The sequence below is a fragment of the Eriocheir sinensis genome, chromosome 52, assembly GCF_024679095.1.
Source record: "Eriocheir sinensis breed Jianghai 21 chromosome 52, ASM2467909v1, whole genome shotgun sequence".
Classification (NCBI taxonomy): Eukaryota; Metazoa; Arthropoda; class Malacostraca; order Decapoda; family Varunidae; genus Eriocheir; species Eriocheir sinensis.
This window is the reverse complement of record NC_066560.1, coordinates 2,189,110-2,217,083: the sequence shown is the minus strand read 5'-3', so window position 1 is coordinate 2,217,083 and position 27,974 is coordinate 2,189,110. Positions and strand designations below refer to the sequence as shown.

General features: G+C 42.7%; 1 protein-coding gene across 1 annotated transcript in view; it reads right to left on the bottom strand.

Annotated features, from left to right (window-relative positions):
* LOC126982881 (calnexin-like) overlaps positions 1 to 23,319 on the bottom strand; it is a 43,815-nt gene extending 20,496 nt beyond the window's left edge. The window contains 8 exon segments of the mRNA XM_050835159.1: positions 3,220 to 3,241; positions 3,244 to 3,478; positions 3,661 to 3,765; positions 3,932 to 4,102; positions 9,009 to 9,202; positions 12,124 to 12,286; positions 20,419 to 20,546; positions 23,166 to 23,319. Coding sequence (XP_050691116.1) covers positions 3,220 to 3,241; positions 3,244 to 3,478; positions 3,661 to 3,765; positions 3,932 to 4,102; positions 9,009 to 9,202; positions 12,124 to 12,286; positions 20,419 to 20,541 — 1,013 coding nt within the window. The 5' untranslated portion in view covers positions 20,542 to 20,546; positions 23,166 to 23,319.
* Positions 23,320 to 27,974: the final 4,655 nt, after the last annotated feature.

Genomic DNA, 27,974 nt, shown 5'->3' with positions numbered 1-27,974 from the left:
CCTAATGATGTCATATATCAGGCCAACTAGCTCATTTCTGCATTCTTTAAGTATAAAACCTGAAACTCCATCCGGGCCCACGGCCTTCCCTTCTTCCAATTTCCCCAATAGTTTTTTTATCTCCTCTTTATCTATTCTGACCTCTTCCATATATACATCTAAGTTGTTTTCTTGTGGTTCATTAAATACTGATTCTTTGGTAAACACTTGCTGGAATTTTTTGTTAAATAATTCCGCCATGGCTTTGGGATCCTCAATCTCTACATTCTCTTCAGTCAGTCTTTCCATTGTTTCTCTTGATTTAATTTTTCCATTTATAAATCTATAAAATAGTTTAGGTTGTTCTTTACACTTTTCCACTATATCCTTTTCGTATCGTTTCTCTTCTTCCTTTCTCACTTTCACGTACTCATTTCTCGTTGCCTTAAAGTCTTCTCTGTTTCTTTGATTTTTGTTTCTTTTTAATCTTGACCACGCTTTGTCTCTCTTTACTTTTGCCTTTGCACATCTTGCATTAAACCAGTCCTTTTTAGCCCTCTCCCTCGGTCTGTATTTTGGTACGAACTTCATAACACCTGTGTTGTACGCCCTCATGAAAATATCATATTTTCCTTGAACTTCGCTTGTACTCATTAACTCATTCCAATCCATTTCACCAAAAAACTTCTTGAGGTTTTCCACCCCTGCTTTCCTATAGTTTGATCTATTGCTTCTATAAGTCTCGTCTTGTTCCCTTCCTTCCTCCTCCATCTCCATCTCTATGAGCACGTGATCACTTTTTCCCAGGGGGCAATCATACCTCAATTCATCCTTCACGTGAATTTCTCTTGTCAACACCAATTCCAGTCTTGCCGGTTCATCGTCTCTTCTATATCTAGTTCTTTCCTTCACCCTTTGTATCATCAAATTTTCCATCATTAAATTCAAGAATCTATTCCCCCATGCCACATCACTACCATTGCTCTCAAACCTCTCCCAGTCAACCTCTTTACAATTGAAATCGCCAACTAGTATTACTCCTTTGTTTGCCTTAAGTAATCTCCTCAAACTCTGTATGGTGTCATCAATCATGTTTTCATAATCTTCTTTACTCCATGATGTAGCTTTTGGTGGTACATATGTTACTGCAATCGTCATCCTTTCTCTGTTCTTGTTTTCCAAGCTTACACTCACTATCTCTGCTTTTCCCTCTCCATATTCTATTGCTTTTACTAATAACTCTTTCTTTATCATTATCACCACTCCTCCTCCGCCTTTGCCCATTCTATCCCAAAGACCAATAAAATTTAGATTTAGGTCTCAAGCTGCTGCGGAAGAAGTGGTGGGAAAGGCATGGAAGTTAGCAAGAACAGAGGCCTACAAAAATGTCTGGGTAAGGAAGGACAGAAGTATGGAGGAAAGGAACGCGATAAGAGACTTGAAGAATCAAGCTAATGAAAAGAATGAAGCAAGGTCAGAAGAGGAAAAAAATAAGTTTTTTCTGGACAGTGATAGACATGGACCTAAGGAAATGGTACAGAAGGGAAGAGGAGACAGCTTGAAGGTGGCATACACTAATGTGAACAGGTTAATATCATCAATGTTAGAAATATGAGATTACCTGAGTAAGGAAAAAACAGATGTTATGGGGATTACAGAAACCAAATTGACTGGTAGTATAGATGCATTTAACTTAGGGGATGGTAAATATAATGTATGGATGAGAAACAGAAAAAATAAACAAGGAGGAGGAGTGATGCTATTGATGAAAAAAGAATTGTCTGTGGAGGGTGTCACCTAAGGAGAAAGGGAAGCAGAGGTCTTAAATGTGGGAGTAAGAATGCAAAGGGGAGGATGCAGAAATATTGTAGTGGTGTATGTCCCCCCCCAAAAAAAACAGCTCATGGACAGAAGAATTGTACAAGAAGAAGCTGGAAGATACAATAGACTGCCTAAGAAGATTGCTGGAGGTGAAAGAAAAAATTCTGATAATGGGAGATTTTAATTGTAAGGAAGTGTCATTAGGAAACTGGTCAACGGAAGGAAGTGAAGCTTCATGGGATTTTGGAATTGGTTATAGATAACGTCCTCACACAGTGGGTGGAGGAAAATATGAGATTCAGAGGAAATGACAAGCCATCTAGATTGGACTTGATAATCACCAGGGAGCCAGATATCATAGAGGAGATGAACTATAAGACCCCTAAAGGGAAGAGCAATCATGTCCTTATCAAATGCATATTACAAGAAGAAGGTAGAAAAATCAGGAATGAGGACTACAGGAAAGAATGGTTCAACTTTAATAAGGCAAATTTTGAACAACTTAGGAAGCATTTTGAGGCAGCACAATGGGATACTTTTTTTGAGGGGGACAATGTGGAAGTAAAATGGGCTATCTTTCTACGGATTTACAACGAAGAAGTGGAAACGTGGGTACCAAGGATGAAAACTGGCCAGAAATCAAGAGAAGAGTGGTATAATAGAAAGTGTGAAAAAGCCAAGCAGGATAAGAAGGCATGGAATAAATGGAGAAAAAATAAGAGTATAGATCTATGGAATGAGTACAAAAGGAAGAGGAATGCTTATGTCAAAATAAGAAGAGAAGAAAAAAGGAATTTTGAGAAAAATATTGTAGATAAGTGCAAAGACCAGCCAAAACTGTTTTATAAGTTCATAAATGGAAAACTGAAAAAGAGAGATGAGATCCATGAAGTTAAAGTTAATGGTGAAACTTTTGATAGTATAAGTGAAATAGCAGAAGTGATGAATAATTACCAAGTTTAATATATGCTGCACATCACAGTACCATTTTTATATCTAAAAAATGAATACTTCATGGATTAAAAGTACTTGAAGAACAGTTTTTGTGATGCAAACCACCCGTCCTGAGCGAGTGTCTTGTGGTCAAAAGTGCCCGCCCTTCAAGAGCTAAAAGTCCAAGACAATGGATATGTCATTAGGGGGCACTGGCCTGATACAGAGTTGAGTTTGGCATAGAACACCTCCTTCTCTTCAGTTTCACACATCTCCAAAACCCCTAAGGACCCCTGAGAGGAAAATTTCAGCAACTGATGGCAATGACAAATTATTTGAAGGTAATTAGGTAACTTGGCACCAAATCTTATTAAAGATTGAAACTAAGTACTAGAATATCAAGATGTAATGCTCTTCATAGCATTTGTTTTGCTCAAGTAGAAAATGTATTATTGATTGTAATGGTTATGAAAAATTCTAACTCACCAGTCTTCAGGTTTCTCGCTGTTGGATCTGGCACCATCTCTGGCTCATCGTCCAGCCAGCCTGCTGGCTTTACTGCGTCAGGGTCTTGGATCTGCATGGGAGCATCCTCATCCCAGTCATCAGGCTTTGTGGCATCAGGGTCAGGTATCTTCTCCCTCTCATCCCAGTCTTTGGGCATGAAGTCATCAGGATCATCAATTTCCTTGGGTGGATTGACTGGGGGGGTGAAATCTTCCAAGAGACTTCCTGTGTTGATCACCTAGAAATTGAACTCCCATTCAATCTGGCACCATTGCCAAAACAGTAACACATTCACAGTATCTTCTCTGGGTTCCATATTGTAACTGGGCTGTATGTTGACAGTTTGTCCAAGATATAATATAACCAAACACTGGCCCCATGAAGTATCAAAGAACACTCCTGCTAAGCTTAACCCCTCACCTCCTGATCAATGGATATGTCGTAAGTGTTGTCAGGTCGAATAACCAGTGTGTAGAGATGCGGTTTCTTATCCTTGAATGGCTCCTCAACCTTCTCACGGGGACGCTGCAAAAGGGCCAAAACTAAGTCTCATTGCAATGCAAAATATTTGGTATAGTTCACCATAGAATCTGAGTTAAGGAAGTGTCATTTAATTTTAAGAATTATATTCCAGAAACCATTAAAAATACAATTATAAGAGAAACAGGAATGGTTCATAAAACCTGCATACACTGGCTTTGGCGTGCTTTTCCTCAATCTCCCCATTGAGAGGATTGACATGCCTAAAGATGAAGTGCAACTTGAAATCATTGCCACACTTGTCAGGCCCAAACATTATAGTGTATGGAGTCTTGTCATTGAAGTTCTTGAGGTCTGTTCCTCCATCTTTTGCAGTCAGGAGCTGAAATGAATAAAATAATTTAATTGTACTTAATGCTTTTATAGAAGGGATATCCAGATATAAAAATATCACACCTACTGAACAAGTGCTTTACTGTATCAGTGTTAAGTAACCTGGTCCAGAAAAATAAGCCAGGGTAGTAAGTCAGATATCATTGCAGGAGATGTTCTCCTGTAGAAAATGAATGTTAATGAAATTTGAAGAAACGTAAGCATATGGTAGACAGCAATATTTCTTAGTACCTTTTCAATAACATATTTCTCTAATATTTCTTTAACTGTATACTATTTGCCAACTCAAAAGCTGCCTAATTTAATTACATATCCTTAGCAATAAAAAAGCGCAAAATCTGACTATGAATGAGTGACAAGATTAATATGTAATGGTCTTCTATAAATTTTATATGGAGAGAGTGAACCAGATGACCATCACGCAGTCATGACATCATCGATGACCTTTCAGTGAGCTATTCTTGTAGTCTATAATTCTTGGGATGAGTATCGGCGATGATGTCATCGGACTCCCAGCGAATCACAAGCGTGTTTTCAGAACTGTCAGCCAATTGTAAGGCAGCTGCCTTCAACTGCAGCTTCAAGACGACCCGTTCTCTCTCTCTCTCTCTCTCTCTCTCTCTCTCTCTCTCTCTCTCTCTCTCTCTCTCTTGCCATAGCCACAATGTTTGGAGGAAAACGTCCAGTGTGATACTACCTTTAACCCCTTCGCGCCGGATGTTCAAAAAGCCCGCCTGGCTGATATATGGCGGTTTCGGCCGCGCTGGAAACCTGAGCCGCATGTATCTGCTTGTCGCCTCCATATATTATGCTGCTGAAAGCCCTCATTACATGTATCCCGTGTTGCAAAGCAACATACACGACGAGTCAACATATACCTGCTATGCATAATATAAATTGCGCTAAAAAAAAAAAAAGCGAAATAAAGAAAGGGAGAAAGGGCAAGGGGAAAGAAATAGAAAGCAGATGATTGTGTAGAGGAGGAAGAATGTAGAAATTATCAGCTTAGAGAGAGATAGAGAGAGAGAGAGAGAGAGAGAGAGAGAGAGAGAGAGAGAGGAGAGAGAGGCGAGCGAGCGAGAGAGAGAGGGGGGTGCGACGTGATGGTGTCGGCGCCACCGTTACCAGATTATCATACTCGTAGCCTCGTATTTACCGGTTTCTGAGCCATAACTATTGCCAAAACACACCAATAATTAACCATTCTAATGATAACTGTATATGAAGGCAATTATTGGGGTCGAGGAGGCAGATTTTTGGGTCGGAAATTGTCAGACAGGAGGCCGAGCACGACAATCTGGCAACGTTGGTCGGCGCCTCGGTGTCTGAGAGAGAGAGAGAGAGAGAGAGAGAGATAGAGAGAGATAGAGAGACAGAGAGAGAGAGAGAGAGAGACAGAGAGAGAGAGAGACAGAGAGAGAGAGAGAGAGAGAGAGAGAGAGAGAGAGAGCCAATGAGACTTCCTAATTTTAGACACAAGGCGTGAAGAAGGTGGTGCATACTGTAGCTCATTTTTTGTGATTGATGGGAACAAGGATGGTGGGAGGAGCAATAGGATTTCAAGGACAGCATACGGCGTCTTTACTTAGTAACCAACACAAAGTACGGGACAACTCAATAGAAGAAGAAACAGAATAGAAATATGACGCCTACGTAGGCGTCATCGTATATGCTACTGGGGCTTCATGACACCTACGTAGGCGTCATCGTATTGAAAGGGTTAAAGGTAGCGTGCGTGACGCCGATGATAAGTAGACGTGACCCATACGTGTCAAAGCAGCGCAAAACTCAGGGTAATAATGCGCAAAAGTCGGGATGGTAAAAATTTAGGACCAACCGTGAAACTCGTGGATCGTGAAACTCGAGAGGGTACTGTAGATGCAATCAACACTTCCTTCTCTCCATCGCCCTTATATAATAACTCAATCCCTTTGAAACACACATTCATCCCTGTGAATCAAAACTGTCAATCTGACATTAGCAAACTTACTTCCAGGGGCCAAGCCAATCTATTCTTTATGATCCTTTCACATAGCTCACATATCCCACTTGTTAGCCTGTTGTTAAGCTGTTCTTCTTTATCACTTCTTTTTTCAGATAGGTACTATGTTTGCCCAATTTAAGATTTCTGGTACCTCTCCACTGTCCAAGGGCCTCTGTACAATGTCATTTACTGACTCCATAGCCCTGGTCAGACCTCTAATAAACTATTTCACTCAAAAATAAATGTTAAAATCATGTGTTGTGTTGGGCAGCCTGCTTGAAAGGCAAGTAATAGTGCCTATGTGCCTGACACTGGCTGGCTAACAACTAAACTGACAAGACAGCAAATGAGTTGACAATAAATCAAACCATAAGGTGACAAAATCCATAAAAATAACACCTAAACAAACAAAATTAACCCTTTCAATACGGTGACGCAGACGTCGGCGTCACAGTATGGAAAGGGTTGGGAGGAAATGGAAGGAGTAATCCTCATCTAAACCTCTTCCATTTCCTCTTAAGAGGTTTAAGAGGAAATGGAAGAGGACTAAGAGGTTTAGAAGAGGATTAATCCTGTTCCATTTCCTCTCAACTCTTTCCAGACTGTGATGCCGACGTCTGTGTCACGTATTGAAAGGGTTAAATAAATCATTTTAACTTGTAATTTGCCACAGTGCACCTTCAGGAGTAAAAACATTCCCTACTAAGAAGTAAATCTGCAATTTGTGAGCCATTTTTGCCACCATTTGAATCTCTTGTTTTGGAAAGTGCACTCTAAGGGATGTATTTTGGGTAAGATTAGGACTTCCATTTTTGTGCTAATTAACCCGGTAGCAGCGACAGGCCAAATTTGTGGCTTTACCATGTAGCAGCAACGGGCGAAATTTGTGCCATGATATAAAATCCCCAAAATAGATGATACATAATCTGATCACAAATGCTTTAATATGTATTATGAAATGGTTTGTGTGAGGGGTGATTTTTTCTAATTTTTCTCGTTTGGAGGGACCATTAAGAAACATGACCCCCGCTGCTACCGGGTTAAAATCAATAGTAGTAATGAAGACAATAGAGGGCTTAGCCTTACCTATAGCCCTCCATAAAACTAGACTCTTAATGCCATAATACCTTCTTGTTCTCATTCTATCTACCTATCTATATCTGTGACGCCTTGCTCCCTCGCGGGAACTTCCCTCCAGGTGGTGGCCGCAAAAGAAGTGTCTCCATCTCTCCCTGTTCTGGCACTCCCTCTCAGCACACTCAATCCTGCTACTTCCAACTCTCTCACTCCAATACTCACACACCTTATTGATCCACTTCACATGTGCTCTTCCCCTGACACCCCCTTCCTCAATCCTTCCTTCACACTCTCTCTTCACAAATTCATTCTCCCCCATTCTCATCACATGTCCAAACCATCTCAATGCACCATGCTTCACCCACTCCACCACTCCACACTCCACTCCTTTCACTGTCGCACACATTCCAGTCCACTCATACACGCTTTCATTATTTTCGCCATCCCATCCCGACACACCACATGCACCTCTTATATGACTTATTTCCACTGCACGTATTCTTGATTGCTTTGCTGCATCCCATGTCCACGCCTCTGACGCATATGACAGAGCTGGCAGGATAATACTGTTCCTTATTCCCCTCTTTTCCTCCATGATCACACTTCTTCCTTTCATAACTCTCTCCAATGCACCCACCACCTGTCTGCCCTTCACTGCTCTCCCTCACCTCACCTTCCATGCTGCCATGTTTACATAAAACAGTACCTAAATATTTAATCTCAGTCACCTCCTCCATTCTCTCCTCCCCCCAACCTTATCCTACACTTCGCTGTACCCTCTCCTCTAACTCTGTACGGCTTTGTAAAATCAATGACCTGTACTCTTGCCCTCTCAAACACCATACCTTTACTCTTTCCAGCATTCACTCTCAGCTTTCTCCTCTTACACAACCTGTCAGACTCATCCACTATCCTCTGCAGCGTCCCTTTGGTCTCTGCCAATGCTGTATCATCTGCAAACAGGCCCGCAACCAATGACTCCTCCGTACCTCTCACTTTCAGCCTTGGACCAAGCTCCCCCACTCTGGCTTTCATTTCTCTCATACAACCATCCATGTACAAATTAAAAAGCCATGGTGACATCACACACCCGTCTCACACCCACACCAAAACTCTCACTCAACTCACCATTCACTCGTACAGAGGCACTCGCATCCTTATAGAAGGATCGGATACCCTTTAGCAAATGCCCTTCCACACCATATATCCTTAGAACATCCCACAACCCCTTCCTGTCAATCCTGTCATATGCCTTCTCCAGGTCCATGAATGCAGCAAACAGCTTCCTATCCTTCTCTATGAATTTTTCAACTAACATTTTGAGTGCAAATATTTGGTCTCCACAACCCTTCCCTTTCCTAAAACTCCCTTGTTCATCGCCTACACTTTTCTCAGTTATTTTCTTCATCCTCATTTAAAAACCTTTCCATACACTTTTCCTGCCAAACCGAGTAGACTTCTTCCCCTGCAACTATTACAATCACCTCTGCTCCCTTTCCCTTCGTGCTGCGGCACAACAATAGCCTTTCTTAAATCCTCTGGTACCTCAGCCTGTCCCCATGCTAGGTTACATATCCATAATATCCATTCCACAACTACACCTCCTCAATACTTCAACATTTCTGCTATTATGCCATCAGCTCCAGGGCCTTTCCTACTTTTAACTTGTTTTCATTTATTAAAGGAAATCCAGTTCTGTCAAAACTGGATACAGATGTTACCCTCACTCCTTCACTGTTTCTTCAATCAGTATCAAGGTTTACAGTAGCAGGTTCCCTGTGGAAACTAAGAAATGCCATTTTGAAGGCAATGTATTTTCCCAGCATAGCCTTACCTTGATGTATGCTCCACCACACTCCTGGCCATTTTGAAGGTTGACCTCATACTGCACCACCAGAGGCTTGTCCAAGAAGGCGAAAGGCTTCCTCAAAGGGACAGAGATGGCTGCGTGCTTGGCCTTGGACTTTAACACTAGTCCCCGGTCACCTGTCAGGGGCATCTTCTCGGCCTCCTCGAGTACCCACACACCTGAGGAAGATTTCCAGTGACTGATTTTCAGACATAGTGACTGACAATTCAAATGTCATAGGTAAAATCTGTATTTATATTTAGATGAACAACTGATTATTAGCTGTGATATGATGAACCATTAACTGACGAAACACAAGTACACAGTCCAACAAGTTTTAATCTGGCAATTAATGTGGGCATATGCTGGGAGGCCCATTGCCTCACCCACCCTAAGATGCCATCACTGGGGTTTCCTCCAAGCAGTTCACCTTTCCCATACCAAGTGCCTCCCAGCAGTCCTCATAAACCACAAAATTTACAGAAACACCCTTGGCCTCTACTCATGATTGTCTCTATCACATACAATTTTGTGTGCAGGGTTGACTTCTAGGATGCATGTCACCTCCCCATATAGCTAGCTGGTAGACACAGGGGTTATTATGGGGGTTTGAGAAAACGTAAGCATCGATATATGGTAGACAGCAATATTTCTCAGTACCTTTTTTTAACATATTTCTCAAATATTTCTATTACTGTATACTATTTGCCAACTCAACAGCTGCCAATTTAATTACATATCCTAAGCAATAAAAAAAGTGCAAAATCTGACAATGAATGAGTGACAAGATTAATATAAAATGGTTTTCTAATACATTTTATATGGAGAGAGCAAACCAGATGACCATTACGCAGTCATGACACCATCAATGACGTTTCAGTGGGCTATTCTTGTAGTCTATAATTCTTGCAGGAGATGCTCCACAATGGCTGGTTCACAACTCTGCTTGAAACCCAGTCCATCCATACATGTGTTGAAAAGTGATGGGGCAGGAAGGAACACAGTCCTGCCTTACTCCTGTGTTTACAAGAAAGAAATTGAATATGCCCCTAATTCCCTCACTTCACAGCATTCTCAGTCCTAGAGTACAGGCAAACCAACAGACCAAGAATCCTTGCAGGAATCCATCAGTCGTGGATTCCAGAGTGGACTGAATAAAACGCCTTCTTGAGATCGATATTGGTTGCAAGCATCCCATCAAAACTCGGGTCATCACAGATCTCTGCAGCTTCAGCAGATGGTTGTGAATCCATATGAGCAAGAGATGGGCATGCACCTTGCCAGAACATTGAGCAGCATAATACCATGGTAGTTGTTGCAGTCCTGGCAGTCTTTTTTCTCTTTCCAGATAGGGATGACAAAAGTCAGACACAAATATGGAGTCCATCTGGGTGGGGCCTAACGGCCGTACCATAAGGCAACCTCTTCGACTGTAGAACCTCTTTGGCCATTTTCTCCTATCATAATACTCAAAGGGGTTTTTCTGGAGGAGAAGGGAAGGTGTTGGAGGGTGAAATTGTTGGAATCTGGCAAGGGGTCGAGATAGGCACATCTTCGTCTGCCCCTTCACATATTTTATGCATCAATCCTGCATTTCTTTCATTAATATGGTAGTGAACGATCCAGGAATTAAAATAAAACTTATTTGACCTAATATGAATCGGCAAAAGTTTCTTAAATAAATTATTTAAAATGTTGTTAAAGACTTTAGGGTTGCATCATGATTTTTAACCCTTGCCATGTCAACACACCGGCTTGATTAACTCAAGCAGGTAGTCTTTTGCTATAGCTCCAATAGGGCTCGATCACTTTTCTAACAGCTCTTTGCTTGACGGGATGGTAGCGAGGGGCAGAGAAGTGGTAGCGGCGGGCACATGTGGACTCCTGGGCTGACTGCGTGGAACGGTGGAAACTCAGGCCGCGCAGGGATGCCAACCCTATCAATCACGCTATGTATGCAATTATACCTATATATTTACCATTCAATCAACCATTTTATTTGGTATAATCACCAAAGTATAATCACACTATATAGTATAATCACACCAATGTATGTAAAATGCTTCAATTATCAAGATTTCCATGTAGAGGTATTTACAGAGGCTACCAACCCAACTCGAAAAACCTCTAGCAAGGGAAGGAGTTGAGGTCAAGTTATAGTGCCCAGCAGAAAGGGGATACTGTGTAAGGGAAGAGGAAAAGGAAGGTGGTGGGGGAGATGTAAGATATGGCCATAAGCCTCTCTACAGTGCTGCCAGATCACCAACAATACATCACTCACATGTCAGCCACTTACTTTTTTTTTTTTTTTTACATCTTCGCCTGTGGTGCCGGTAGGCTTGTGTATCAAATATTCTGTATACATGAAATAAAGCTATATAATGCTATGAATGTGTCATTTTTATAAGAATAATAGCAATGAAGAGTAAAAATTCCATAAGTGACAAGTTTGCTTTCCTATATTGTCAGCAACCAAGGACACCATGTCATGACTGCTACAGGCCAATAGATCTCATGATGGATTATGGTGTGATAGATAGATGATGTAGCAACATGATGCTCACTCACTGGATTTTACCCAGGCATCGCAAGAATTTTTTATATGCAGCCTGGAATGAGGTGCGCCATGCTCATTCCTGTGTCCTTCCACATGTTATTATGTTTATTCAACATTTTTATTGGTTGTTTCTGTTTTGTCTGATTGACTGAAGTGTCGGTGTGGCGTGGTGGTGGCAGTGAGGCAGCGTGGGCAGCACCATTTATAAACAAACAAAAGTATGAGGTCTGCCATGTGCATTCTACAGTGCCCTTCCATATGCTATTGTGTTTGTTCTATATTTTACATCGTTTGTTTCTGTTTTTGTTGCATTTTGTTTGACTGACGGGAGTTTCACCATCGGTGTGGAATTTGATAGTTCCTTCATTCCCTGCCTCCACCTTCTGTACTATGGGTTCAACTCACGCTCTTTCAGTTTGTGAGTTATACTTTCGGGTCCTCGTGTAGTAGGCGTTTCAAGTAGTGAAAGACGCATAATAGGCATTCCTGCTGTACATAGTAATACATATATATTTTTTTATTAGTGACTAAAGAATTACTTACCATTGTACTTTGCAATGTCTTCATCCACTCCTTCCTTCTTTGCCTGTGACTTGATCCACTTCTTCTCAAAAGCTATTAAATCATCAAATGTTTCCATGACATAAGCATTTTCAATCTGCCTTGGTGTACTGTAAACAACATCTTCAGTTTCCTCTGCTTCCTCCTGTAAATCAACAAATGGAAAGGAATAACAAAATATACCACATAACATTTGATTCACTTAAATTTACCAATATAACTCTGGCAACTAAATCTTCCCACATTTGAATGGAATTTGGAATTACAACAATAACACAGTTAACTCATTTTTCATGATGTTGAAGTATAGCTTCATTGTAAACATTAAAAAGTTCCAATGAAATCAACCTATGAAGTGTTAGTGTGTACTATCAGCAAATGCCCATGGGTCAACTGAATAAGATATGAGTGATATCTATGGACATGGTGTTGTGCTGGTTAGAAAGGACGGAGATGATGAGGGTGGCACTGAGTGAGATGGGCTGGGATGTGAATGGGAGGATTGCAAGGACAGAGAGGGAATGGATGCTGCTGCTGCTGGGACTGAGTGATGAAGCAAATGATAGAATTATAGAAGCCATGAAGAGTTTTCTGGAAAAGATGTGGTGTGCAAGAAATAGGGAATTGGAAGATTTGTAATGGATACTGCTTGTGTTGTTTTATTTTTACAGGGTGTGCCGATACGAAGGCCTGACTCTCCAACGGGTCACCTGTACAGCAAGAGCAAGAGCAAGAGAGGTAGGTACCATTGGGCAGACTTTAGTCACCGGTGCCCACTAAACCAACAAAACTTCATGTCTAGAGATTTCACTCAAATTCTGTTCAATAGACCAATGGGTGTTTGATATTTTTTTTTGTCAACTGTATAGATAGAAGTATAGATTTTTTTTGCCAACTGTTGGTAGAAAGATAGTATATTTGCAGATGTTTAATTCCTCTATTATATGTAGTTGAACTATTTGAAAATAAAATCAGCAGAGCATACAAAAGTGGATATGACTCCAAAATAATAAAAGAATAAGAACTGATAATCAGACTTCACAGTATTTTTTGTCTTCCATCTTTGCAGCTGAAGTAAACTTAGCCTAGAGGTGTAGTGTTGCTGAATGAGAATGAAAAGATTGTATTTGCTTTTCTTATATGTACGTATACAGGTAGTCCTCGAGTTACTACGTAAACAACTCACAACCACTCGCACTTACGACCAGGCCAATAACATTCCATTAAATAATGAGCTGACCTTTTTAATAATACCCTGCCATGAATACAGCAACTGTTTGTTTATGCAGCATTTCCATGCCTCTTACCCAGCTGCTGTCCTAAAGCGCTCACTTCACCTCGGCCCTGCATTTACTTGACCAATTAGCCACGAAATGCTGTACAACATTATGCAATAGTGAATGAGTTTTGCCGAGATGGCGGCATTCACCAAATGCCCCATCGAGTTGTTGTGTGGGGAGTTGTGCAGGCACGAACAGTAGTGTTTGTAAAAAAAGGATACATCATAGTTATATGAGTGTGGCAGGTGTCACCTCTGCTGCTTCTGGTAAATGGATGCCTATGAGCTGCTGCAGGAATATTCTAATGGACATGTTGTTGTGGAATACCATTTTTGTTGCACTCAGCTGATCCACTGTCTAGTTTGGCTCATCTCTCCATCAGCGGTGGGTAGGCGGTGGCTGAGTGGTTAGCGTGCTGGGATCACATTCACCACGCCATGGACAACGTTGGTTCGAATCCCCACCTTGGAATTTTCAGTCACCGCCGAGTGGCCTAAGACTACCCACATGCTGTCCAGAAGACCACCTATCAACCCGGACTCTAGAAGAAACCGTCCAGTGAATCAAGAATGAATTCCGGGGGACAGCATGAGCCAAGCATAACTGGCGCCACTATAAAAAAAATTTGCCTGCGCCACGACAGGCCTGGGCCGACCATCTGGCCCCTGAAGAAAGCCTACCGGCGCTATAGGCGGGGATGAAAAAGCAGTTGTGTGGCTAACAGGTAAACCTAAGCTTCTCCCTCCTGCAGGTGTGTGTGTGTGTGTGTGTGTGTGAACAAAACAGGACAGTGGATCAGCTGAGCACAATAAAAACGGCGTTCCACAACAACAGTTCCCTAAAAATATTTCTACAGCAGCTCTTATAGGTTACCATTTACCACAGTTGATTTACAGTTGAATGGAACATTCATAGAAGGTAAGAAGATGCAGCAGAATGACACTGGCCACTTCAACATATCCTTTGTTCACAAACACTCCACCCCCCTGTCCATACAATCCTCATACAACTCAGCAGGGCATTTGACTAACACCACATTATTGGCAAAACTTGTTAACTCTGTTATGTGACGTTCCACAACACTGCATAGTTAAAAGGTTAACCGAACACAGCTGGAGTGAGGCAAGCAGATATTGGCAGGATGCTATTCGTGAGTGTTAACCAAATGTACTCCATCCCATTCCTATTCCCTTTCTGCTTTTCGATGGTTGGGTTTGCACTAATTGATTGTGCCTGATATCACTTAGGATATCAATCAATCAATCAATGGGGGCATACGCCAGGGGGCGCGTCATCTCCCCCACCCTACGACGCCAAATCCAGGGGTCCCTCCTGGTGAGTCTCCATGCAGGCCCCTTTCCCATCCTGCGTACCTCCCAGCAGGATATATCGACTTTCTCAAGCCACGAACTCCGCGGGCGTCCCCTAAGCCTCCTCCACTCAGGATTGCCTCTCACAGAGACAACCTGATGGGCAGGATCAGCTTCTGGGTAGCGTGCCATGCGCCCGTTTGGCGTGAGTTGGCGTTGACAGACTACGCAGGTAATATATGTCAAATCAATCTCACGGAGTAGTCGCTGGTTTGACAAAGTCAATCCAGCGATATCCCATGATTCTGCATAGACATTTATTACCAAAGGCATCAATCTGCATCTCCAAGTCCCCATTCAGTGTCTCACAGTCAAAAAGTAAGACAGGGAGCACAAAGGACTTGAAGATCCAGATCTTTGTCCTTCTGCACAGGTATCAAAAATGCCATATAATCATGCTTATAACACTGTGGGCCAAGCCAATCCACCATAAGACTTCCTGGCGAGACTCACCATTGTTATGAACTATGATACCAAGGTATATACGTAGAATTTTCCGAGATCTCGCTGTCCTCGCCATACACATGAACAGACTGTACCGTTTCATCTAGCAAGCCTCCAAACACCTGCCTCCTCGTGAAGTGCCTTGAGAGCCATCACCAAAATCTACAACAACTCCACCAGGATTACTGCATCATCAGCAAGAAAAGGTCGGTGACCCTGGTATTGCCAATGGATACTCCACAATGACGTTGAGGGGGTGTTGGCTGTGAGTGTGACTGGCGCTCGCAGCGAGCTTTTAGCTCCACCAAGCTAGTGCTCACTCTTTTAACCTCTATATCTCAAAAACTATTCATCACAGCTAAAAAACAAGACACCACTGGAAAGAGGAGGCCAAGATCTATAAGATTCGGTTATGTTAGCCTCTCCTGCGAACATACAGGCACGTTCGTGGGGTGTTGCCTGTGAAGACGTACATTCGTGTGTGCGTGATGCTCAGCCATATTGAGGCAACTACTGGAGTCTGGAGTAGATCTCTTGATGGGGTGTTGGCAGGGTAGTATTGCCAACTGCAAAATTTACAACTATTTGGTCAAAAAATCAGTCAGGTGATAGGTGAAGCTATGCAAAAATGAGCAATATTGGACAACAACATCCACCAGTTACTCGTCTGTAGATTTTCCGAGCTTTTCCGCTCTAGGCTGATATGATTTTCCACCAAACTTAGTGGAAAACCCACAGAATTGGCAATGCTGTGGGGTGAGAAATAGTGTTGGAACACTCTCATACGCGGGAAATTTGAGCGCGACTGGCGCTCGCAGCGAGGATTTAGCACAACCAGCAAGTTACGCTAGTCCTTGCTGCAAGTATTTAGCATCGAAAGGGTTAAACATATAAATATACCAGAAAAAAGCTAGGTTTGATTACGGTTTGACTACAGAAAATATTACTTGAAAGGGGTATTTTACCCAAATATGTTGTAAGTTTATCTGATAGTAAGCCTTCCTATACAGTCACCCCCATGCTCAAGGGTCTCACCCATCGCGGTTTCGCAGATTCATGTCAACTAATTGTGACCCCCGCTTATACGGCCCCAGTTTCGTGTGACACGCTGGATGCATTGACGCTAAATAGGAAGGCAGAGAGGAGGAGGGAGGCAGAGAGGAGGGAGAAGGAGAGAGGAGGAGGAAGGCAGAGAGAGGGAGGGAGGGAGGCAGAGAGGAGGGGGAAGGGAGAGAGAGGGAGGCGGGGCAATGGACGCATTAAGGCGGTGTCACACTAGCACTTTTTCCGTCGATGAATGCCATTGACGTCTATTGTTCATCGTTCAGCATGATCTTACGGCATGAATTTGTCAGACGTTCAGGATCGTTTGCGCCTGCAAATTTCCGACTTTGTTTACATTTCCAAGACCAAGACCGAGACTTTCCGCGTGGCTTCAACCTGTCTCAACGCTCTCCTGCAGTGACAGCCTTCCTCATCCTGGTGTCACTTCTGGCAATAAGAGGTGTCACTAACTCCAGAAGTCTGTGGTACTGGCTCTTGTCCAACCTGATCCAATTCTTCAGAATCTCATGATCCTCTAAACTCAGCTCTTTTAACAGCCTGTGGTACACACTTTCTCTTTCCGACGAGCCAACCATGAGCGCATCCATGCATGCTTTTGGCTTGTTTAGCCTGCCTAAGTCTCACAATACACAGTGTTAGGTTCAGAGCAGCGTATCTTTGCCGCAGCGTGGACTCCATGTTTGTTTACATTCCCATGGTCTGTGCCGACGAAAGTTTCAGACTAAAACACCGCTTAGGTGACAGGGCGAGCCAAGATATCGGCGATTTTCAGAAAAACGAAAAAAGTTGACGGAAAAGTGCTAGTGTGACACCGCCTTTAGGTTGCTGCTCCTGAGTGACGCCACGGTTAGACTGTGACGTCATGCTTTCCTATTGGCCAGCAGCTCACTCAGGGACGACTGCTATTGGTCGAGATTTTCTCATAGCAAAAAAAAATTCACGCGCCGCCACACTGCAGTGTTGCCAGATTGGGCTACTTATCGCAAATTGGGCTACTTTTGGGAACAAAAAAACATGTTTTATATGACGTGTCAGAGGTGATTTCCCCAAATGCATATTTTCCCATAGGGTTATAGTCCGTTCGATTATGGTTTGACTACAGAAAATATTACTTGAAAGGGGTATTTTACCCAAATATGTTGTAAGTTTATCTGATAGTAAGCCTTCCTATATTCCTTATTTAGTCATATATCAACTTTTGCTTTTCCCATGCAGTAGGACTACTAAAATTCAGTCATTCTAGTCTGCCAATACCTCACACCACCAATAAATCAATATGCAAGAGCTCCCTACACTAGACCATTCAAATTTAATGGAACTTAATGTATCATGAATAAAGCAATTATCCCCAGTATTAGGTACAAAGCCAACAAAGAAAGATGGGAATTCAATACCTCACTTAAGGTACAGCATTTATGAACACAACACAGCAACCATGCCTTGTTTCTCTACTTGCTGCAACTCTTTCTTGGAAATATTAAAAAATATATTTTTCATGTTTTTTTCCCTACTAATAACAAGATTAAATAAGTAAGAAAAGATGGCAGAAGGCAGGAAAAATGGATGTGACTGGGTCTTGGAAAAAAAAATAGGGAGCAGCCTACTTGGATGTTTTTCTTTTATCTACTTATTTTCTTCACATTGTATCTCATATAGTTCATCATGTAATTATTATTACCTCATTGCAGGACAAAGATTTTTCAGTGTTATCATCCTTTCTGTCTGATGCCAGTGTACTTGATCCTGCTCCAGAAAAGGTTCACTTCTAACTCAACATCAGGTTCTGTGCTTGATGTTGATATATTCCATCCTGCCCTGCCCCAGTCATATCTCCACCTAGTTTTCATCTTGCTCCAGTTTTAATTTCCCCTCTCCACCTGGTTCTCTCATGTTTCCTTTTCCACCTGCACTAGCAAAGTTTTTAATTATATCTCTCCACCTAGTTATCTGTCTGCCCTGACTCTACAATTTACAATGCCACTGTCACTTGGATTATCCAGCATTATTTTTGAATGCTTCACATGATATGACCTGGTCAAGTCTATTTCCAGTACTTAACTTTACCTTTGACTCAGGATTAAGTTTACACGAGTGATAAGCCTTCCTCTCCCCATCTCTGTCAGTCCATGTATCCCTCTACTTCCATCTAGATGGACATATTTATAGATAGATAGTCTTACCTTCCCTTGCACCCTGTCATGATTACAGCCACACATCACTCGCCTCCCATCTTCCTCCTGACTATAATATACAGGCTTCAGCATAAATAGATTAGCTATGCACAATGTTAAATCACTGAAGACAGTTACAGGCTTTTTTTCCCTTACACTAGAATAATTTTAGTATGACCTATAGCAGGGCTATTCAACTGGTGGCCCGCGGTCTGAATTCCAAAATTCTGTGTGTTGTAACTTGTCTAACCGGACTTTTGCTCATAAAAGCTGAGTAGCCCTGACCTGAGCTTTTTTCAGATCGAGATATACACAATCAGCCCATCCTTCTCTTTCTTGCACCAAGTCTATTGCTCTTGAGTAGAAACACAGTAAGTTGGTGACACACAATTTCCCTTTTCTAAATCCAAACTGTCCTTCATTTATCATGTTTCCCTTTTCTAAATCTTCAACCCATTGTTTTTTATTATACTTTCACAGATCTTGCACATTACACTTGTTAAAGAGACTGGCCTATAATTTAATGGATCAGTTTTATTTCCACTTTTATAAATTGGTACAATGTTCGCTCTCTTCCACTCTAAGGGCACTTTTCCTGTATTTACAGAGCATGTTATTATGTCATAAATTGGTTCCAATAATTAATTTTTACACTCTTTTAGCACTTGACCGGAGATTTCATCCAGTCCCAAAGCTTTCCTTCCATCTAAAGTCTCCATCAGCTTCAACAGTTCCCCTTTCTCAACCTTTACATAATTTAGCTTCTCTTCATTATAATTTTCGAGACCCCTGTCAAAGTCGGTCTCTTTCATAAATACTTTATGAAATTTTTTTTTTTAATATTTCTGCAATTTCTTTGTCCTTCTCGTAGAATACATTTTTTTCTTTTAGTCTTTCCACTGCTTCATTTCTTTTTAGCTTCCCATTTATGAATTTATAAAACATTTTTGGTTCTTCTTTACAACTAGAAACTTTTTTTTTTTTTTAATTAGCTTCCTCTTCTCTCCTTATTCTAACATATTCATTTCTTTCTTTTTTATATTTGTCTGTTATTCTTATTTGGTCTTTTCTTTAAATTCCTCCATGCCTTATTTCTGTTTTGTTTTGCTGTTTCACACCTCCATCCAAACCATGTTTTCTCTCCTTTAGCTTTTACTGTATAGTATGGAACATATATCTCTATTCCTCTGTTGTAGATATTCATAAAAAGGTCATATTTCTTTTGAATGTTAGTACTCCTCTTCATATCACTCCAGTCTACCCCAGCGAAGAAAGTCTCGAGTCCAACGTAATCTGCCTTTGCATAGTTTTTCCTTATGTGCTTCATCACGATGTTCATATCCTTCCTTAGTTTTCATCTCTAATAATAGCTCATGGTCACTCTTTCCCAGGGGCACTCATGACTGACTTCTTCATCTAGCTCGACATTTTTTGTGAAAATTAGGTCTAGTCTCGATGGTTGGTCATCCCCTCTCAGCCTTGTTTTTCCTTTGACCCACTGCGTCAACAGGTTATCTGTTGCCAGCTTCAATAGTTTACTTCCCCAGGTATTTTCTCCACACTCCGTTGCATAGTCTTCCCAATTCACCTCTTCGCAATTGAAATCTCCCGCTAATATTACCTTCCTACTATTCTTTATTTCGTCTGTCAGTGCCCGTACTGTTTCTTCTAGCATAGCGTTATATCTTACTTCATTCCATTTTTTGGTTTTAGAGGGGGCATAGGCTGTTATTATGTTAGTCTTTTCTCCACTGTTTGTCAGTATCTGCACAGCACAGTGTGTGTGTGTGTGTGTGTGTGTGTGTGTGATTCTTTTAGCTTATCCTCCCAATGGTACCTGTTTAGAGGTGTATGGGCATAAGCAAGTGGAGACCCTCCTGTCTAGCCCACATTCCTCACTTTCATGACAGTGCATCCTAACAAGACATCAGACACTCAGTTACTCACAACAACTTCCTCTGTGATGGTGACCTCCTCGTCATCCTCTGAGGCTCCTCCTCTACCTGCGAGTAACACACCCAACAAGAAGAATGTGAGCAGGATCTTTTTCGACCACCTCCACGACATCATGAAGCCTGAGGACAAAACAAATGATATTAACGTATAAGCTTGCCAGCCCTTTCTTTTTTTGGAGGTTATGAGCCACGATTAACCTAACATACAATATACGGTAATTGTTTCTGAAATAATTATATAATTATTTTGAAATATGATCATCTAAAAATGATTACTATAAACTTATGCTCTTCTGCTTTCATTTTTCCTCTTCACATATCTTGAATGTAAGGCAAGCAATATTGAAAATATAGTAAAATATATATATATATAATTTGTATTACTAATTAAAAATTACTGGTGATACTAGGTTGTTCGATGTGAAATTTAATATTTTCAATAAATACTTGTGATATGTTGCACATTGTGCTGTTTCCAAAATGGCAGTCTCACTTCAGCAGCGGCTGAATCCACCTTCAATTTGGTCATGTGAGATCTTTATTTTTGTTCCTGCATATTGTGAAGACTGAACTGTTGTAGTTCTGGTGAGTTTTGATGTGGTTATTAGTTGTTTATTTCATGGCACATATGGCATAGGCGAATATGTAAAAAAAAAATAAATAAATAAAAAATAAAAAATAAAAAGTGAGGGGGGTGGGGGGGGTGAAATTCATGGAACTAATGATATCTGCAGGAAATAGTTAAGAGATTAATTAAAAATATCAAAACTTATCAGAAATAGTTTTGTCTTATTGAGACAAGTGAACTTATATTTACCAAACATTTCAATCAATTAAGTCATCCAAAGACTTTAAGAATCATTGCAGTTACTCCACTACCCTTTAGTGCATTTTTAATTATGGAGTGGCTGCTAACTGAGCACAATTTAGGTGAATATTGAGTACTTCTGTAACTGTTACTATTATTCAAGCAGACTGGAAGGAAATAGATAACTAAGCTCAATTAGGTTTAGGTGGGGTTCTCAGGTAGTTTATGAGATTCTTGGCTTTTGTTCAAGAAGGGGTAGCCACCTCTTGCATGAATCAGGTTCAAACACAGGCCACTGTTCAAACTTTATTCCATTGAAATCCAGGTTATAATTCTCTAATGTTTGTTCATGTGTGTTACTCTCAAGTAGCCAATGATCTTTGTTGTGAGGACACATCAAAGTTGTATTCAGCCAATAGTAATGTGTAGTGTACACAGCTGTACACATGTGGAGTGTCTGTGTTTGCTTAGTGTAAGCATGGATGGTAATACTTTATAAGAAGTCCGCCTCCCCCTTCGCCATTCCAGCCCCCCCTACCCCCCAAGACAAGCCTGGGGAACTGGGGTTTGGGGGGGGGGAGCCAAAATCACTGAAAAATGGGCTTCCAAAATTTCCCTAGAAAAATCCCTAAATGAAGGAAAATTCCCGTCTTGAAAGTCCCAACTTCATAACCTAACAGCCCCCCTCGCCCCCCTGTTAACCAAGGCCGCTTCCAAAATTTCCCTAAATTAAGGAAAATTCCCTACATGGGGGGGTCCAGCAGGGGCACAGCCCCCTTAGGTAAGGAGGGGGGTCGAGGGGGGCAAAGCACCCTCGTTAGCAGGTTGTAAAGTTTGGTTGGAGTAGTTTAAATATGCTCCCCACAAAAAAAAAAGTTTTTCCAGCGCATCATACATGTAGGGGGGCGCAGACCCCCTTGGTTAGCAGGGGGGCGAGGGGGGCTGTTAGGTTATAAAATTAGTACTTTCCTTACTTTTGAGACTTGGGAATTTTCCTTCATTTAGGGATATTTCTAGGGAAATTTTGGAAGCCCATTTTTCAGTGATTTTGGCTTCCCCCCCAAACCCCAGTTCCCCAGGCTTGTCTTGGGGGGTAGGGGGGGCTGGAGTGGCGAAGGGGGAGGCGGACTTCTTATAAAGTATTACCGCATGGATTCTGTGTGCTGGCTGTTTCATTACTGAGTACGCTTTAATTAGAAAAAAAAATTTTGGATGAATACAGGTCTGAAGCCTCCAGACCTTCTTGGCGTTGTCAGTAATGTAAGTAATGGCTAATGGTGAAGAAAGGAAAGTAGGCACCTCTTGCACAGTTAATACACTATTGATTGTTTCTTGCTCACTGAGTGCAGTGTAGTAAAGAATGACTTCCAGAAAATAATCAGGGGGTCAATGGGGACATAGCCCTCCCATGAGGGCAGTCAAGGAGGGTGTAGCCACCCTGTTAGGAGGGGTCAATGGGGGTGAAGCCCCCCCATTAGGTGGGGGGTCTAGGGGGGTGAAGTCCCCTCATTAGATAGATTACGTTAGGGTAAGCTAGGTTAGGATGGTTTAAATATATGTAAGTGTGGCCCGACAGAAATGTGCAGCGCGGGTTGGGAAGTGGTAGCAGCGGGGGTGGGTCCACTTTGCTTCCCTCCCAAAAAAAGCTTGGGGACCTGGGGAAATACATGGTTTCCGTATGGGGAACATTAAATTTGTTGCAATCATATTTTAGTGTGTGTGTGTGTGTGTGTGTGTGAGGGGAAGAATCCCTAATTGTAAGGAATTTTCCTATAACTAGGATATTTTTCCTCCCCCCTCCACGCAATTAAAATATATGTGAGTGCGACGCATTCAGGGACCCCACCTGAAGCCCCGCATTCCCACAGGTCACCAAGCTTGTTTAGGGGAGAGGGGAGTATGAGCAAACACTAAAATTTTACCACTCATACCTGCCGACTTCGACTCTGCCCTATAGTACAAGACTGCCTGAGAGTGGCACAGATGTACAGGGGGTGGGGTTAATCTATGCAAAGAAGGCGTACTAAAGGCCGAGACACGCCTGGGTGTGCCGGGTGTGTGTGGCGGCGTGAGTCCTGCCCCGCCGCCGCCAGCCGTGCCCCAGCGGACGACGTGCCGCCCCGTGCCCCGCCCAGCCCCCCGCCACCCGCAGCCAACACGCCCCTCCACTCACCTACGAGGGACGCGCCCGGCACCCCGAGTAAGTGATGTCCTGCGCTGACTGACACGCGTCTCCCAACCCTTGACGCCAAAACACAACTGAGGCTTCTAGACTGCCTGGCGCGTGGTCGTCCCGGATTGGTCGACGCTCGCCCAGGTGACATGCAAGGCAGATGTTCATTGGTCACTGCCGGGATGTATTACGGTTCACTAGCAGACGACAGCCAGACCCTAACGTCTTCTTTGACCAAATAAACATAGAAAACCTGCAAAAATGAAGGAGAAACTTGTGGCTTTCCAGTTTACGATACGGTCTTCCCAGCAATACATGTCTATCTGTAATGCGGGGAAAACTGAGAAATCAAATGCCTGTAATATTTTATGTGTTGCCCGTAACCACCTGATTCACGAGCAACACATCAGTTATTACAGATTATTGATTTCTCAGGACAAATCGGAGCACTTCCCCAGGAGGACGGCTGAGGGACCATTCCTTGAAGCCGCTGGTCGCTGCGAGGATTTTTTTTCCAAGGTGCAGATTTAGGAAACATCTCATTATGCCACAAAAAGCCAGAACCCCGATATGTGTGCTCTCCAGTTAAAAGGTATAGCAGATAACAGCAGCCTTTCTATGTAATTTCGTTAATTGGTTGGCTGTTGGTTCTCGCCGGGTGTGGACGTACGTGCTTTACCTCCACTCTGTCCTGCCTGGGGGTTGGGATGGCATGTTCCTCCCTTCTCCCTTGTTGTTTACCTGCAACAATAAGCTATCAATCAATCAATCTTACCTCCCTCCCTCACCCGTACAGTTAAGTGAATTCACACATAGCCAGATAACACTTTTTTATATACTGTTTTCATTTGTTTCTAGGTTTTTAATAGTTTTAATTTAGTTTTTACTTTTTATTTTATTATTTTAACCTTTTAATTGGAAATGGCCAATATAACATATAGGCCTACCTACTCTTAACCATAGAGTTATATACCTAGAGCGCGCGCTCCCGTGTTGTGGGGTTGGCGGCGGGTGAGGCAAGCTACCCTGGCGCGGCAGCCATCTTGGGGAGCCCACTTTCCCTCACTCTGTGGTTGTGGTTTTGATGGTGGTAGTGGTGGTGGTGATGGTGGTGATGATGGTGATGATGGTGGTGATGGTAGTGATGATGCTGGTGATGGTGGTGGTGGTGGTAGTGGTGATGGTGGTGGTGGTGGTGGTGATGATGATGATGGTGGTGTTGGTGTTGGTGTTGGTGGTGGAGGTGGTGGTGGTTTTCATAAAGAGAGAGAGAGAGAGAGAGAGAGAGAGAGAGAGAGAGAGAGAGAGAGAGAGAGAGAGAGAGAGAGAGAGAGAGAGAGTAAAAACAGAGATATGTCTTATGTCACGACAGTCTCTCTCTCTCTCTCTCTCTCAACCTCCTCCACCCACCACCACCAGCACCACCACTATAGCACCACTACCACCACTATAGCACTACCACCACCACCATCATCACCACCACCATCATCATTACCACCACCACCACCACCATCACTACCTACTACTTACCTCCACTCTGAAGTTGCCGGCTGGAGCACAGAGTTGGCTGGACTGGGCTCCCAAAGATGGCGGCCGAAGTACTTCCGGTTGCCGCACCCGAGTGTCTGGCTCGCGCGCTCTAGGTATATAACTGTGCTCTTAACCCTAGAATGGAAACCGTAGGGGAGAGCGGTGATGATCCGGCCACTTTTTAGAAAAATATTTTTAGAAAAAAAAGTTTAAGTAGTGTAATTTTGTTGATCTCAAAATGTTCCTCCATCATTTGGCTCTTTAGGCTGCTAATATGACACCCGTAGCTATTTTCAGTTTTCAGATGTAGGTGATGAAATACAAGTTTCTAAATCGTCCGAACCATCCCCACCCGTGGTGATGGCTCGGCCAGGGAGGTGGGATGGTACGGACACTCATAATACTCGCCATAATATTAATACAACTTAACTTTGATTGGCTAATAAACAAGATTATATCTACTACAAAACATTTGTATAAGGACAAAGGTATCCTCTCAATATTTATAGGGGAAAAAATAAAAGGAGAACTACAAGAAATATGTTAAAAAAAATTGGTATTATGGCTTCCTTCTCTTCTCACAAGAATAATGTCTGAATATAAATCAACCAAATTATCCTTTTTATAACCGTTGCAACACCTATAGTGTTTAAATTGATATAAATTTAATAAAAATAATGAAAAAATCAACTGTCCGAATCATCACGACTCTATAAGGAGCAAATATGTGTGGTCACACTCCTTTTCCAGCACAAGAGCTGGGTGATCGTGTTATACGGCAATGCCTTCGCTGTGCATCGCTGCGTCACCGAAATAATTTACATCCCGGTAATTACCATGTTTCTGAAGTGAGAGCTTACGATACACCCTGAAAATATTACATACGAGACGCAAAAAAACAGTTTTTTTTTTTGTCCGTCTGTAGCGCCGGTATGCTCTCTTCAGGGGCCTGGATGGGAGTCGGCCCCAGCCCATCATGGCGCAGGCAAGTGTTTATAGTGGTGCCATCTTCTCTTGGCTCATGCCACCCCACGGAACTCCTTGATTCACTTGGACGGCTTCCTCTAGAGTCCGGGTTGTTGGGTGGTCTTCAGGACAGCATGTGGGTAGTCTTAAGCCACTCGGTGGTGACTGAAAAATCCCAGGTGGTAGCGTAGGGATTCGAACCCGCGTCGTCCATCACGCGGTGAATGTGGGCCCAGCACGCTACCAATTCAGCCTCTGAGGGCGTGGTTGTCCCTTTGTGGGCCAAAGCAACAAAGTTTTGCACATTCACACAAAATCTCGCGGCACTCACTCCCATACGCTTCACAATAAGTGTTATGGCCAGACCATCCCACTGTCTGAATCATCACTGCTCGAGATCTCCCCTATGCCGTTTGGCACAAAAATTAAGGTGTTTTGAAACTCGCGCTCACTGTGGTTAACCTTGGTCGACTTTTTTTAACTTATTCTGTCGGGTCACGGGTGCCCTGTTGAGGAGAGAGTACGAATCACAGTCAGAGAGAGAAACTTGAGAGTCCCGACAACCGGGAGTAGCTCACGCCCGTTCGGTAGGTGTCTTACACACAAATATATATATATATATATATATATATATATATATATATATATATATATATATATATATATATATATATATATATATATATATATATTATATATATATATATATATATATATATATATATATATATATATATATATATATATATATATATATATATATATATATATATATATATATATAAAAAATCAGTGGTGGGCGCGGTACCAAAAGTTTGGGGTTGCGTTACGCAGTACTGCTGTACCTCAGCATGCCTGTTGGTGGTAGCAAGTGTTCTAAGTGCTAATCGGTTCACGGATAGAGAAAGTCATATCCACCAGACAAAACATATACAGCTCATTACAAGGACAACACATAGAATAGGTGTTTGTTTGTGTATGCGTTTGTGTGGATGTTGTACTGCGTGGATGATATAAGTGTTGATGTGTGTGTATGGAACAATGTGTAAAAGGAATGTATAGCAGGACGAGGACGGACAGTAGAAGATAAACGAGAACAAGAAGTTAACAATGAAGACGCGATACAAAACAACGGAATACAATAACAAAATACATAGCTTGTGCTTCCGCATCCATTTTCTTGGTGTCACTACGGGGAAGAAGCACGAAGTTTCGAGCGGTGACTGCTACAAATATTCCCCCCAGTGACATCAAAGAATGAACGATATCTTCCTGGTGCGGGGATTTTGAGACGCAGACGGTGTTGTTTCGGCATCGGAGAGATGGGGTACCTGGTCTGGGGCCAGCAGGTACGCCGGCTTGACCCTGTCTATGGAGACCGCGTCCTGAGAACCATGTTTGTCGATCGTGACAGTCTTTCTGGTCCATCTCAGGATGCGGTAGGGTCCTTGGTAGGGCTGCTGCAGGGGCCGCCGGATGGCATCCATGCGCACGAAGACGTGGGTGCAAGTGTCGAGGTCCTGGTTGAAGAAAGGTCTTCTTCGGGGAAGAGCGAGACTGCACCGGCTGAAGGCTCCTCATGGCACCTTTGAGGCGGGCGGCGAAGTCCTGGACGCCGCAGGGGGCGGTGTCAGGTGTGGGCGCCAGAAGTTCGCCTGGGAGCTGGAGGTTGGTGCTGTACACTAGTTCAGCCGAGGAGTGGTGCAGGTCTTCTTTCAGGGAGGACCTGATGCCGAGGAGGACCAGGGGAAGAGCCAGGGACCAGTTGTTGCGTTGGGTGGAGGCCATGAAGGAGGATTTCAGCTGTCGATGGAAGCGCTCAACCATGCTGTTAGCCTGCGGGTGATAACTTGACGTTCTGAAGCGGCGGATGCTGAGGAGGGCCATGACTTTGTTCCATACGTTAGCCTTGAACTGGCCGCCGCGGTCTGAGGTGAGGCTGAGAGGGACGCCAAACCTGGAGACCCAAGTAGCGATGAAGGCGTGGGCGACGGCGTCCGTAGTGATGTCAGCAATGGGGGTGGCCTCAGGCCAGCGTGTGAAACGATCCACGCAGGTGAGGATGTAGCGG